The sequence below is a fragment of the Sarcophilus harrisii genome, chromosome 2, assembly GCF_902635505.1.
Source record: "Sarcophilus harrisii chromosome 2, mSarHar1.11, whole genome shotgun sequence".
Lineage (NCBI taxonomy): Eukaryota > Metazoa > Chordata > Mammalia > Dasyuromorphia > Dasyuridae > Sarcophilus > Sarcophilus harrisii.
This window is the reverse complement of record NC_045427.1, coordinates 264,137,205-264,150,817: the sequence shown is the minus strand read 5'-3', so window position 1 is coordinate 264,150,817 and position 13,613 is coordinate 264,137,205. Positions and strand designations below refer to the sequence as shown.

Sequence of the window (13,613 nt, the reverse complement as noted above, 5' to 3'; positions counted from 1 at the left end):
TTCTCATTGTCCTAAATACATTTCCTCTTTTATTCATCATTACAGCTGATCACATTAATATTAAACCAAACAGGAATTTTAAAATGAATTGGGAAAGGACTGGCCAGAAAGGCAGACAACCAATACTTATAACTCCTTCCGACCATCATTTTTCTGTTGGACCAATCCATGGACATCCTCTGTTTTTTTCTGACAGAGCAATGATCAGGGAGGCAGCTAGCAGCCATCCTCCTAACATGGCACAAGTGAGCTCTTTAGTACCACCATGAGGGAATCAATTAACTAGCATACTGGGGCCTTCTTTGGATCAGGAATGACAGGTCTGAAAAATCACTCTAGTCTCTCCTTATCTAGTTTTTCCCATCCCAATTGATCCCAATTCCCAAAGATATCTTGACCATTCCTGGGATGTCCTATTCAAAATATAGATGATCACATCAGACTTTTTTGTTGATCAATGGAATTGGACCACCACAGCCTAGAGAAAGGGAATAAGAGCATCTTTTCTCTACCTAAAAGGCCATAAAACTGGAGGAAATATAACATTGTTAAAGTTAAAGATAAAAAGATAGTTTTTTTAAAAAGCACCAACTCTTCACATCGATTCCCCAGATGGTGTTATATCTTCAGATCTTTTTTTCTTTAACTTGTGTTCTACCACTCTCCCACCCATCCCCTTAGATCTTGAACTAAATTTATTAGCTACCTTAAAATCCTGATCCCCTTTGAGTCCTAGCCCTAGTAGACAGGAAGTAGAATTAAAATCAGAAAGAATTCTCATTCCTGACTTCTCCTTACCCCACCTGCCATCAGAGAATATGATGGTTGTTAATGGCAACCAATCAACTGCATCCTTCCCTTCTCCTAAGCTTCCAAGAAAAGGTAAAGCCTTAATTAAGGACAGTAGCTTAAGAGTAACACCATTAATATTATTGTTCTGTAAGAAATGACCAGCAGGATGAATACAGAGAGGCTTGGCAAGACTTACATGAACTGATGCTAAGTGAAATGAGCAGAACCAAGAGATCATCATATACCTTAACAACGATACTGTATGAGGATGCATTCTGATGGAAGTGGATTTCTTCAACAAAGAGATATAACTCAGTTTCAATTGATCAAGGATGGACAGAAGCAGCTACACCCAAAGAAAGAACACTGGGAAATGAATGTAAACTGCTTGCATTTTTGTCTTTCTTCCCAGGTTATTTTTATCTTCTGAATCCAATTCTCCCTGTGCAACAAGAGAACTATTTGGTTCTGCACACATATATTGTATCTAGGATATACTGTGACATATTTCACATGTATAGGATTGCTTGCCATCTGGGAGAGGGGGTGAAGGGAGGGAGGGAAAAAGTCGGAACAGAAGTGAGTGCAAGGGATAATGTGGTAAAAAAAAAAAAAAATTACCCAGGCATGGGCTCTGTCAATAAAAAGTTATAATAAAAAAAATAATTTAACTAAAAAAAAAAAGAGCAACACCATTAACAGAACTGGAAGGGACAATTAGTAAAGGCTTACTATGTGCCTAGCACTGTGCTGCCCAATGAAGAGGAGACAAAAATGCAACCAGTCTTTGGCCTCAAGGAGCATATATTCTGTTTGGGGGAAGTGGGAATGGAAGAGATAAGGAAAGATAAATGCAAATTAAACTCTTATCACTTATAGACTTGATTCATATTTGGGGGTTTTGTTTTCCCCAAAGAATACCTGCCTTTATTCAGGCACTAGCTGAACCTGAATGAGCCAGCATATCCCACATCTTGTGCCTTGATTATATATTGGGGGGAGGGGGTGTAGTTGGAGTAAGGTGTAGGGGAGGACCGGGAAAAGTAGTGCTCAATGAAGTTGAGCTATAAATGGGAGGAAAAGACTAATAGAACTGAAGAGTTGGGAAGCTAAGACCTGGGTCAGAGGAGCAGTAAAGGGAGTTTCCCACACATGTCACTAAGTAAATGCCTGAGTCTAAAAGGTACCAGAGTCCAAAAATTATCAGCGTTCTGTAGTGGTATTTTCTATAAGGGGAAAAAAAAACTCAAAGAGGCGAAATCTACCCCAAAGGAAAAGTTCCAATAAAATAGTCACTGGGCTGGATTTCCCTCAAAACCTATGACTTATGACTGAACTGCCCTCAAACAAACCAGTGGGGCCCATTGCAATGCACACTTGGACTTCAACTTCAACTATCATCTCTGCCATAGTCACTGTGGAAGCCGTTTCCCCTTTTCCCACTTCCTAGAAATTAAGGATTTTTGAGGCAAAACTTTTACTACTACCAAAAATGTGCCCACTTTCCTCATAACTCATCCTTTACATCCTCCTTGGCTTAAAAAGGAAAGAAAAGGTTTTGGCAATAGGTCTGCCTATCCTATTGCCTGTGGAAATCCAATAAATATTAAAAGATTCCAAAGTGATCTCCAAGTACTCTTTCACTCTTCTCCTTATATTAACTGTCATGAAAACACTTTTTCCTCTGAAACAATTCTTAAATTTCTTTCTTTCTTTTAATTCCTGCTACCACCAGAGATAGTCCAGCCTCTCTTCACCTCCCAAGTGGACTACTGGAAATACTCCCAGATGGTTTCTCTGGCCCCAGGTTTTCTCCATTCTGCCTATCTCCATTCTGCCCTTCACCCAGTTACCAAACATCATAATCTTCTTGAAACATCATTTTCTTAATTTTATTTCCTGAGGGGGGTGGGATTCTGGGAAGATGGAATAGTAGGTCAGTAAATTTCAAGCTCTCCAGATTTTCCCCACAAACAGAACAAATTTGTCCCTCAGGGAGAATACAGACTGGTGAAAAACCAAGAAGAACAGGGGTCCTCCAGCTACAACTCAATAAGGTTTGAAGAAAGATCCCAAGTAGGAGATTAGACAGTGTGAGGTGAAAACACCTCCAGGCTAATTCTACAGAAACACCCAGTGGGGGACCCTGAGGCTAGATGGATTTGGCTGGAGCCCCTGCAAGAACCAGAGAAACTTTCACTTCCTGCACTGTTTGTGGAGTCTGGGTCCAAGTTCAGGAAGACTGAGTGAACCTCCACTGATCAGGAACACCAGATCCAACTGTGCTGCAGAGTCTCGGCCCTGAGTCAGAATAAACAACCACACCTGAGAGTGCAATGGCAGTGAAGCAGGGATGTTGCTGGCTGCTGGCACTTGCAGGAGAGAGGAGCTCTTAGTTCGGGGTTCCAGGTCAGAAGGGAGAGCTGAAGTGGAAGCAGAGGCACCATCACCTCACCTCACCATCAGAGGTGCTTTGTACTAATACATCTCATTAAAAAAAAAAAATGAACTGGCAAAGAAAGAACCCAACCACAGAAATTTACTATGGGAATAGAGAAAACTGGAGTTCATCTTTAGAGGAGGACTCTAAGTAAAAAAACAAAACAAAACAAACAAACTGCATATACCCCAAAAGAGAGTAATAGCTCCCTGCCCAGAGAGAATTTATAGAAGAACTCAAAAAAATTTAAAAATCAAATAAGAGCCATTGAGGAAAAACTAAAAAATAAAAACCATCAAAGAAAAACAATATTATGAAAAAAAGCTAACCAACTAGAAAAAGAGATAGCGTCTTAATGATGAAAATAGTTCTTTAAAGATTAGAATTAACCAAGGAGAAATCAGTGAGCTATGAGACCAAGAAATAACAAAACATCATAAAGAATGAAAAAAAAGAACAGAATGTGAAACATAAGAAAAACAACAGATCTAGAGAATAGATCAAAAAGAGAAAATACAAGAATAATTGGACAATCTAAAAGCTTTGACCAAAAAAAGAGCCTTGACACAATAATGCAAGAAATAATCTAAGAAAATTGTCTTGGAGTGATAGAATAGGAGGAGAAAAGAGAAATAGAAAAAAAATCCACTGATCATCATCTCAAAGAGATCCTTTGTGGAAAATACATAGGAATATTATTCCAAATTTCAAAACCCCCACATCAAAAAGAAAATTTTGCGAGAAACAAGAAAAAAAATTCAAATATGGGCTACAATTAGAATTGTACAGGGCTTATCAGCAGTTACAATAAAAGACTACAGGTCCTGAAATCATATATACTGGCAATCAAAAGAACTGGGTCTGTGGCCAAAAATATCAAATCCAGCAAAATTAACCATTATACTGAATGAAAAAAAAAGACATCCAACAAACCTGCAGATTTTCAGGACTTTCTTTCAACCAAATCAAGGTCAAACAGGCAGCAAACATCAAAAGGGGAATCTGAACTCCAGGACTCTGGAGTCAGAGTTCTTTTCATTGTGTTACACTGCATTCAAGATTAAAACCTTAACTATATTATTATTGGATTTCATTTTTGTTAAGAGTCTCTAACCTGCCATAATCAAGCCTGACTCCATCATCCCTCCCTGTTTTGTACCCATCTACACATTCACTCAAGGTTGATAAAAAAATTTCAACAATAACAAAGTCAAATATAGATTACAAGTTTCTAGGCTACTTCTAGGGAACTCTTTTCATGATGACATTGAACCCTTAAAAATGTCCTTGGGTCAGGACATCCAATGAGTTCTAAATCCACCTAATACTTGTATTATCATCTAAAGCCAATCATTTTTTGTGTCATGTGCCTTCTGACAATCTGGAGAAGTCTTTGAACCCCTTCTCATAATAATATTTAAAATAAAATAAAATGCAAAAACTTATAAAGGAAATAAATTACATTTAAATTCATTTATCAAAATATTTTTTTAAAAGTTCTTAGTTAAGAACCCCTGATCTAGATCAGAGCAGACTGTATTATAGTATCAATGCTACTGGCCCTATTTTGGGCCAGACTAAGTGTGGCCCAAAGCAGATTAAAATATAACAGAGGAATATGTAACAAAATAAGTAAAGATACAATAGGACAGAGATAATGTTACTATGTAGTTTTCTAAGTCAACATATAGCCAACAGGGATCCTTATGTATGGTTTAGATACCTGGGTTTCCATTTGAACTTGATACCACTAGTCTTGATCATATCTTTTCATAAGAATAGAAAGAGAAACATTATTAAAGGCTTTGCTAAAACCAAGCTACATCAGTTTTATAATATTCTCCATTTCTACTAGTTTAATAATCTTGTCCAAAAAAGGAAAGTGGCAAGACTAGCATAAACTATTCTTGATAAAACCATGGTGGCTCTTTTGTAATGACTGCTTTTCTTTTGAGATACTCACCAATATTTAATAATGATAATAATAATAAGACAACAATTAGAATAACTTTTATATACTATATGCCACTACTATCCCAAGTACCGGCCCTGAAGTGAGGAGGACCTAATATTTAACACTTTCTAGCTGTGTGATACCTGGGCAAGTCACTTAATCTCAACTGCCTCACGATCATAAATAAATAAATAAAGTTTGGTATCTTATTTGTACTCAAAACAGCCCTGGGAGATAGGTGCCATTATTATCCCCAATTAACAAATGAGGAAACTGAGGTAAGGAGAAGTTAACTAGTAAGTGTCTAATGCTAGATTTGAATTTAGGTCTTCTTGACTCCTAGGCCAGTGTTCTATATTTTTAAAAATAATATTTTTTATTCATTTTTTTTAATTTTAAAATTTGAAAAACTTTTGCTCATTTCCTTAATGATCAATTCTAATATTTCCCTAGGAATTGAAGACAAGATAACTGGCACATTGTTTGCAATTTTCCTCTTCTCTTTTTAAAAAAAAAAAATCAGGATATTTTCTTTTATCCAATCTTAAGAATCAGGTCCTATTTTCTTCTTGAAACCTTCTGATTATTTCAATCTCATTGGTTTCTTCGTTTTCTCAACTATTATTGCACATAAATTTTGTTTTAATTTCCTTTTACATTTCTTTTTTTAAGAATAAGTTTAATTTTTGCTTTTTGTTTTTAACATAATAGTTGTTTCCAGTTTTATCCTCTCCCCATTAAAAAAACAGCCTTCTGACAGATCTATTTTGCAACAAAGAAAAATATTTAAGAAAGCCAACATAATGATTACATCTGACAGTGTAAACAACATTTCACACTTGTGCTCCCCCAGATCTCCAACAAAAAGAAGGGTGGATTTCTTCATCTCTTCTCTGGGGTTAATGTTGGTCACTACAATTACTAAACATTCAGGTTAATTTTAATATCTTTTTTCATTATTGTAGCAATTGTTTATATTCTCCTTCTTCTGCATTAGCTCACACAAGCTTTTCTAATGTTCCTTTGTATTCCCCATGTTTGTATTTTTGTATTTTTTACAGTGCATTTAACACTTGCAAGCTGCAATTTCTTTAGCATTCTCCAATCATTTGGCACCTAGTTTATTTTCAGTATTTTTGCTACCTACGTCAAAAAAAAAAGTGCTAGTAGGGATATTTTGGTATATACGTTACCTTTTTAATGCATTTCGTACCTATAGTTTAACATTTAGCTGTTTTCAAATTGTCTCCATAATTAGACCATATATGATCTTTAAGGGCAAAACACTATGTTCTAGAGCAGGACTTCTTAAACTTTTTCCACAACCTCTTTTTGCCCAAGAAATTTTTATATGACCCCAGGTATGTATGTATGTGTATGTATATATATATATATATATATATATAACAGGCATACAAATTAAACATTTGCTGAGATTACAAAACCCCATTTGAGGTCACAACTCACAGTTTAAGAAGCTGGGTACTAAGGCAGAGTATTTGGTAGACATTCAATACACACTGAAAAATTGTTTGATTAAATGAAAAGTCCTTCCTCTGTGACTATGTGTGTTGGTCCCCCAAAGGAGCCGCCACAATCCCCTTAAGGGACCATAAACAGTAAGAAAGTAAGTCACAAAAAAACCACATCACTCCCATGAAGGACAATGGAACAATAAACCGGCACCCAAGTTAAAGAAAACTGACTCCCAGAAATGCCCCTCTCTGCTCCAAGTCCTATCACTTACCCCAACTAAAAATACTCACTTTCATCTCATTATGGAGAACCAGCTCCTTCAGGTTTCCATTTCTTCCATCCATGAAGGGACTCAAATTCCCCTGGGCAAAGGGAGCAGAGATGGCCATTGTTCAGAAAAAGCTTGCAAGTATTTTGGGGAGGGAAGATGCATAAAGGAAGAATTTCTCTCCAAAATTAGAAATAGAGGGAAACTAATAAAGGTGCATATGATCACATGAAGAGAAAGGATTTACAGAAATAGGGACAGTTTTTCTCCTCACACAATTATTAACAATCTTGGAAAAACATACCCCAGTATCTTCCACCCAACTACCCACAAGTCCATGCATGCAATGCTTCCTCTTTACCCTAGGAGCCAAGGTGACAACTGTAATGATGCCAGAGGAGCAGCTACAGAGTCACCTAGTTCTCTCACCCCACCACCATCATGGAACACTGCAGAATATAGCTGGAACTCTCTCATGACGAATTTCCTGAATAGGGGAATCTTCTAGGAATCCCACATACCAGTTCAAAACTCAGGAGCATGCCTTTCAGTCTTTCAATTTCTTCCCGAAGTTCTCTGATTAGTTTTACATTTGCATCCTAAAACAGAGAAGACTAGAAATGATTAATGGATAGTGTCAGGCTCCCAGATTCATGAAACCAACTAGTAATCACAACTTCAATCAATCAATGAGCAAATACTTTCTGCTACATAATTCAGGAGCTATTACTAGAATTTTTCACTAAAATGATTAAAGAAGCTTAAGGAATCTACTGAAATTTTTCATTCAAGATTGATCTAAATGATCTAATCATCCTTAATCTTCCCCTTTAGGTCATAATATAAAAAGAAACAGCAAAATATTTGCAAGTGAGGGAGGAAAGTCTTACACATATAAAACAAGAACCATTTCAGGATGAATTTCTATAGCATCCAAAAATTTGCAATGCTCTTCCTGAAGCGAAAGTATATTAGGGATTTTCAAAAGGATGATCTTATTAAAAAAAAAAAAAAAGATGCTATATGAGCAGGATCAATATGAGAGGCCAAAGAAGTCTTGCCACCCTGGGAAAAAACATTTTAATCCCTCATTTTCTGGTTCCAGTGCTATGATCTGAGAATCACTGCCTGGTTACCCATTGGGACTTGAGATATAGACAAGATGGAAATAAGTAAGGGGACAAGATATAGAAATATAGAAATAAGACCTGAGACCAACTTTGGAGGTGGTATCATCAGTGACACCTACCATTCTTATCTAGAGTTTCAGAGGATAAGATTACCTCATTCACACGTGGTTTGTTTATGATGCTTTTGGCACTAGAAGCATATCTCAACGTGCTCATGGTCTCGCTATAACTGGAGTTTGCAGGAGACACAGCTGAAACAAGAAAAAGAAAGTTAAAAGATTAGTAACCCTCCCCAAAGTTCATGTATCCTACTACCTCCAATCCACCTACTGGATATCTTGCCACTGATAGACCAAAATGTGAATTTTTAAAAACTAAGAAAATGGGCATGTCTGGGCAGACTTGATCTGTCCCTTTGGGCCAGAACATGGTCCTTGCATCCAGAGCTGACTCCAGTCTCACACTCACTGGCCACCATGATGGTCTTGGAATTGCCTCCTAGACTATCTTTCAGCAACCAGGTCAACACAGAGTCCCGATAGGGGATGTATGACTGCTTTCGAGGGATTCCACCAATACTGCCAGCCACTGAGGGAGAGCTGAGGCTCCCACTGTCTCCACCTTCACTGGATGTGCTATTCGGGCTCTGGTAATTGATGAACATCTGGGAGTTTTGGGCTTCAAAAAGAAAAAAGAAAGAAGTAAAAAGCAGCTCACATCTCAAATTTAAAGTTTTTAAAGAATTCAAAAAGAAATATTTCATTTCTTAGCTTCTCAAGTACTTTTTGACTCTTGGCCTGCAAAAAGCAAGCTATATTCATTGTTTGCCTATTTCCTCGAACAATGAAAATTTAATGTTGTGGAGATAGCTCCAAGAATAATCCAATATATCACAGGAGTGTCAAAATAAATGAACAACCTTTTACCAATATGCATTAGGTGCCTATGCTGTGCCAGGAACCACTGATACATAGACAAAAACTGGAACAATCCCTGTCCTCAAGAAGTCTATCTTCTACTAAGAAAATCAACATGTACAAATGAAAGGAATACAAAAATAATTTGGGGGGGTTGAGAGAGAACAATGGAAGACTAAGAGTTACAGAAATCAAGAAAAATCTCTTGCTGGAGGGGAGACTTGGGATGAGCTCTGAAGAGAAAAATATTTCAAGAGGACAAAATGAAGGAGAAAATTTCAGGTGCAGATACAGCAGCAAGTGGGCTAGCATGGCTGGGGCAGAGAGACTGTTTAGTTTATCCATCTTTGGAAAATAGCTCCTAAAAAGAAACTGAGGCTTTTTTCTGATCAACAGCTATTTCCACTGTCCTTATCCTCATAGAAAAGTGCCAAAAAGAACCCCTGCATACTCTCAAAAGGCTCCCTGTTCCCCCATTTAGCGATCCAGGCCCTTAGAACATTACCTAAGGTAGAGATGACAATGCCCAGAGTCACCAAGGACTTGTTGATGCTGGCACCTTCAGTGATCCGGTCCTTACAATAGCTAGGATCTGCCCTTTCACTGAAACACAAGCCAGGAACAACCCAAGGTTAGGAATAGGTACCTCAATTATTCCCAACCCCTGAATGCCTTATAAATTCTCTCAAGTACAAAGGAAGAATGCTGGACTGATAGTCAGGGGCTTGGGTTCAAGTGCCATCTTGGTACTTTCTATCGATGTGACCTGGGAAAAGTAATTTTATTTTTCTACACTTCAGAATTCTTGCTCCCAAAATAAAGAGGTTTAAGCAAATGGACTGATGAGGTCCCTGAAAGCTATGTGATCCTAAAGGGAAGTTCTGATGCATGAATTATCAAACAGCTTCAAAATAAGGATTTTTGCTTCATTTGATCTTCCAGTAGTTAGGAAACATCCATCACTCAAGATTTTTTTTTCTTTTTTGTAGTCAAGAAGGCCCTCAGATTAGAATAGCAGGCCATCAATAAATCCATCAATAAGTATTTTTTAAAATAAGTGCCCTGTGTGAGGTGTTAAGAATACAAAAAGTTTTTTTTAATATTAAAGCATTTTTGATGTCCAGGGTTTCAAGAATAAGATTCCTTACCAATACACAAAAAACAGTATTAATACACCCCTCACTCCCCCCAAAATGTGTAAAATTGCTTTCCCTTCTAGCCAGTTCCACAGAAGAAATGGAAGGTCTGGTACTTCAGTGGCCTCCATCCACTCAGAATCTCAGCAACAACTTAAGTTTCCAAATAATCTGTTACTTTTATACTTTCCTCAGGATGTCTGCAAAGTATATAAGGTTCTAAATTCTTCCAAAGCTCACAGGCAATTTAATGGGAATATAAGAATGGCAGCTGCTTCAAGCAGTTCCCACCAGGAAGTAACACCTGAGACACCACAGGCAAACCATGATTACCTGCCTGCCAGATCCACCAAGTTGATTTTGCTGGCAATTTCAGAAGAAAGATTGTTCTCCAGAATAGCCTACAGGAGGAAACACATTTAAATATAATCAGGTAATATCGAATTGCTTGCTCTTGGGGAGAAGGGAGGAAAAGGGGAAGAGAGAAAAATTTGCAACTTATATAATCTTACAAAAATGAATGTGAAGGTTTTGCAAGGGTGAATAGTTGAAAACTATCTTTGCATGTATTTTGAGAATAAAAAGATATTATTAAAAATGAATGTAGGAAACTATTTTTACATGTAATTGGAAAAAATAAAAAATATTATTAAGTAGAAAAAAAAATTCCCAAGCTGGTGAAAACTTGAGAATTGAGAAAAGTTTAACAAAATAAACAAAACTGCAATTAAATAAATAAATAAATTATCCACACTCTATCCATCTACTGCAACCAGAAAATATTTGTCTTTTGTGTTGGTAAAGAATTAAAAACCACACAGGTATTCATCATTTGAGTAATGGATGGACAAATAATGGCATAAAAGTGTAATGGAATACTCTTGTGACATGAAAAATGGCAAAGAGGCCAGTATCAGAGAAAGTTGGGAAGATATATGAACTAATGCTGAAGGGAGATGATTAGAACCATGAGATCATGTTATGATATAACAACATTATAAAAAGGAACAATTTTGAAAAAACTTATCAATACAATGATTAGCTATAATTCAAAGTGACAGATGATGAATTCTACTCAGCTGCTGACAGAGGTGACCAGATAACTGTACAGAATGATAAACTGCAGAAAATGCAAGTTTTCAGAAAAATGACCAATGCCCTTCAGGGTATTGTTAATGTTGATTCATTTCAGTCATGACACTTCATGACCCCATTTGGGATTTTCTTGGCAAAGATACTGGTTGCCATTTCCTTCTCCAGCTCATTTTATGGATGAGGAGATTGAAGCAAACAGATCAAATTATTTGCCCAGGGTCACACAACTAAAACGTGTCTGAGGCCAGATTTGAACCCATGAGAATGAGTCTTTCTGATTCCAAGCCCAGAGCTTCCTCCACTGTGCCACCTTAGTATGTTTTTTTAGCAACAGCATATAACTGCAAATAGGGGAGATCTAGAAAGAATTCCTTTTCTAAACTGCCTTTGTTCGCTGAATGTGAGTTCTTGGAGGGTGAGAATCCTTCCTTTACAAGATCTATAGAGCATCTCCACCTGCTATAAGTATAGAGTTCCTAAAAAGCTAAGATATTTTTAAAAAATTTTATTATCTCTCTAAAATGGAAAATGGACATGAAAGTGCTCTGAAAAATAAAAGGTGTTCTATAAATGAACTGGTATTATCAAAATAATAACAACAACAACAAGAATGAGCATCTATATAGCCTGTTAAGGTTTGCAAACCACTTTATAAATACCTCAATAGTCCTGGGAGAGGTACTTACAATCTCTATTTTACAGATGAGGAAACTGAGGCAGAGAAAGGTCAAATCAATCACCCAGGGTCAGACAGGTAATAAGTATGAATCAGAACTTAAACTCACATCTTTCTGACTCCAGATTCAGTACTATACCTAGCTACCACCCTAGCTACACCCTCCCTGTATGCAGTGGTTTGTTTGGACTATTTACAAATTATCTATCTACTAGATAAAAACAAGTTAATATCTGAGAAAAGAAAGGGAAGAGAAATGAGAAGAGTGAATTTGAGGGAAAGAAAAGTCACAAAGACTTAAGAAAAAGTAACCAACCTGTGTATAGTAGATGGTGAATATAGCATGGGATCTGCTGCTGGCTTCATGAACATGGGTAGCTGCTGTGATCCTGCATATTCAAGGGAAGACAACAGGACAATGACAATGTAAACATGCTAAAGTCTTTGGGAAGATGGAGGAAGTACATGAAATGTTAGAACTGAGACTGAAATAGGAGAATATCAAAGGTTCCAGATTTTGGGGTAGAATCATAAGGGAAGAAGCCTCCAAACAGAACCAGGCTTCTACCTGAAGCAATTTGGTGGTCAAGCTGATTTTCCAAAGTTATTTTGCCATTCTTGCTTCTATCATATCTTCTAAGGTCTTTGAAATTTCTAGCAAGGGCTTGGATAAGGTAGATATAACCCCAGTATCATGGCCCAACCCTCAGCTAGGAATAAGCACATCTGAAAACAGGAGAACAAAAGTTCCCAAGATAATTCTAGAGACAGAACAAATAGAAAGATAAGACTTGCCAGATGTTTCAAGGACAGAGGTGACAAATTAGAATTAGAGAAAGAACTTTGGAAAAACAACTTGGCCACCATCTTGCTTTTGGGTTATGAGAGGGCAAAGCCAAGCCTTGAACTCACTACTGAACATTACAATTAAATTAATTAATAACAATTTGTTTATTTATTAAAATAATTGAATTAAATTAGCAACAATCCTAATTTGTTTTCACAGGACCTGGGTTTGAATCTTAGCTCTACTAATTATGTATTATCTTGGCCACCTCATATTTCTCCTCCGAGCCTCATTTTATTTTCTTATGTCAAATGATGGGATTTGTTTTAGTGGTTTCATATAAGATCCTTTCTAGTTCTAAATTCTATGATTCCATAACTAACTCTAGTTTCAGAAGCAACAAAGAGAGTCTTGGGGGCAGCTAGGTTGCCAGTGGATAGAGCATCAACCTTGGAGTCAAGAGGACCTGAGTTAAAATCCAGCCTCAGACACTTAACACTTAGTAGCTGTGTGACCTTGGGCAAATCACTTAGCCCTATTTGCCTAGCCCCCTTCCCAAAAAATGAAAAAAACAAAACAAAAAAACAACAAGAGTATTTTAAATCCAGATCATCCACCTTGACACCTTTACAAAGACCCCAAAGCCCAGGGCAAGCAATGTTGAAGGTAACAAAGAAAACCATTACCTGTTTGCTACACCTTCTTCCAAGAGACCAATTATCTGCTTAGAGTTGGTAACCACATGCTGAGATAAGCCTGTTTGATTTATAAAAGGAGGAAGAAAAGGGAAATATTATCATTAAGTTCAATTTACACCATCCCTTGGCAGACAAGATCCACTGAGCTGACACTGAATCATTGCTTTATTCGTTTGATAAGTAGAAGTGCTTACAATGTATCTACCAACACTGTGCTAAATGGGTTACAAAGAAGTAAAATAGA

The 13,613-nt window shown here is 37.0% G+C and overlaps 1 protein-coding gene across 2 annotated transcripts in view; it reads right to left on the bottom strand.

Annotated features, from left to right (window-relative positions):
• The window catches only part of STARD9 (StAR related lipid transfer domain containing 9), a 147,041-nt gene that overhangs the window by 42,331 nt on the left and 91,097 nt on the right, over nucleotides 1–13,613 (bottom strand). For both annotated transcript variants that reach the window (XM_031952164.1, XM_031952166.1), the window contains exons 8-15: nucleotides 13,358–13,427; nucleotides 12,201–12,273; nucleotides 10,447–10,514; nucleotides 9,483–9,580; nucleotides 8,529–8,738; nucleotides 8,214–8,311; nucleotides 7,452–7,529; nucleotides 6,953–7,024 (exon numbers count right to left, since the gene is read on the bottom strand). In XM_031952164.1, the coding sequence (XP_031808024.1) occupies nucleotides 6,953–7,024; nucleotides 7,452–7,529; nucleotides 8,214–8,311; nucleotides 8,529–8,738; nucleotides 9,483–9,580; nucleotides 10,447–10,514; nucleotides 12,201–12,273; nucleotides 13,358–13,427 (767 nt within the window). The remainder of the gene's footprint in view (nucleotides 1–6,952; nucleotides 7,025–7,451; nucleotides 7,530–8,213; nucleotides 8,312–8,528; nucleotides 8,739–9,482; nucleotides 9,581–10,446; nucleotides 10,515–12,200; nucleotides 12,274–13,357; nucleotides 13,428–13,613) is intronic.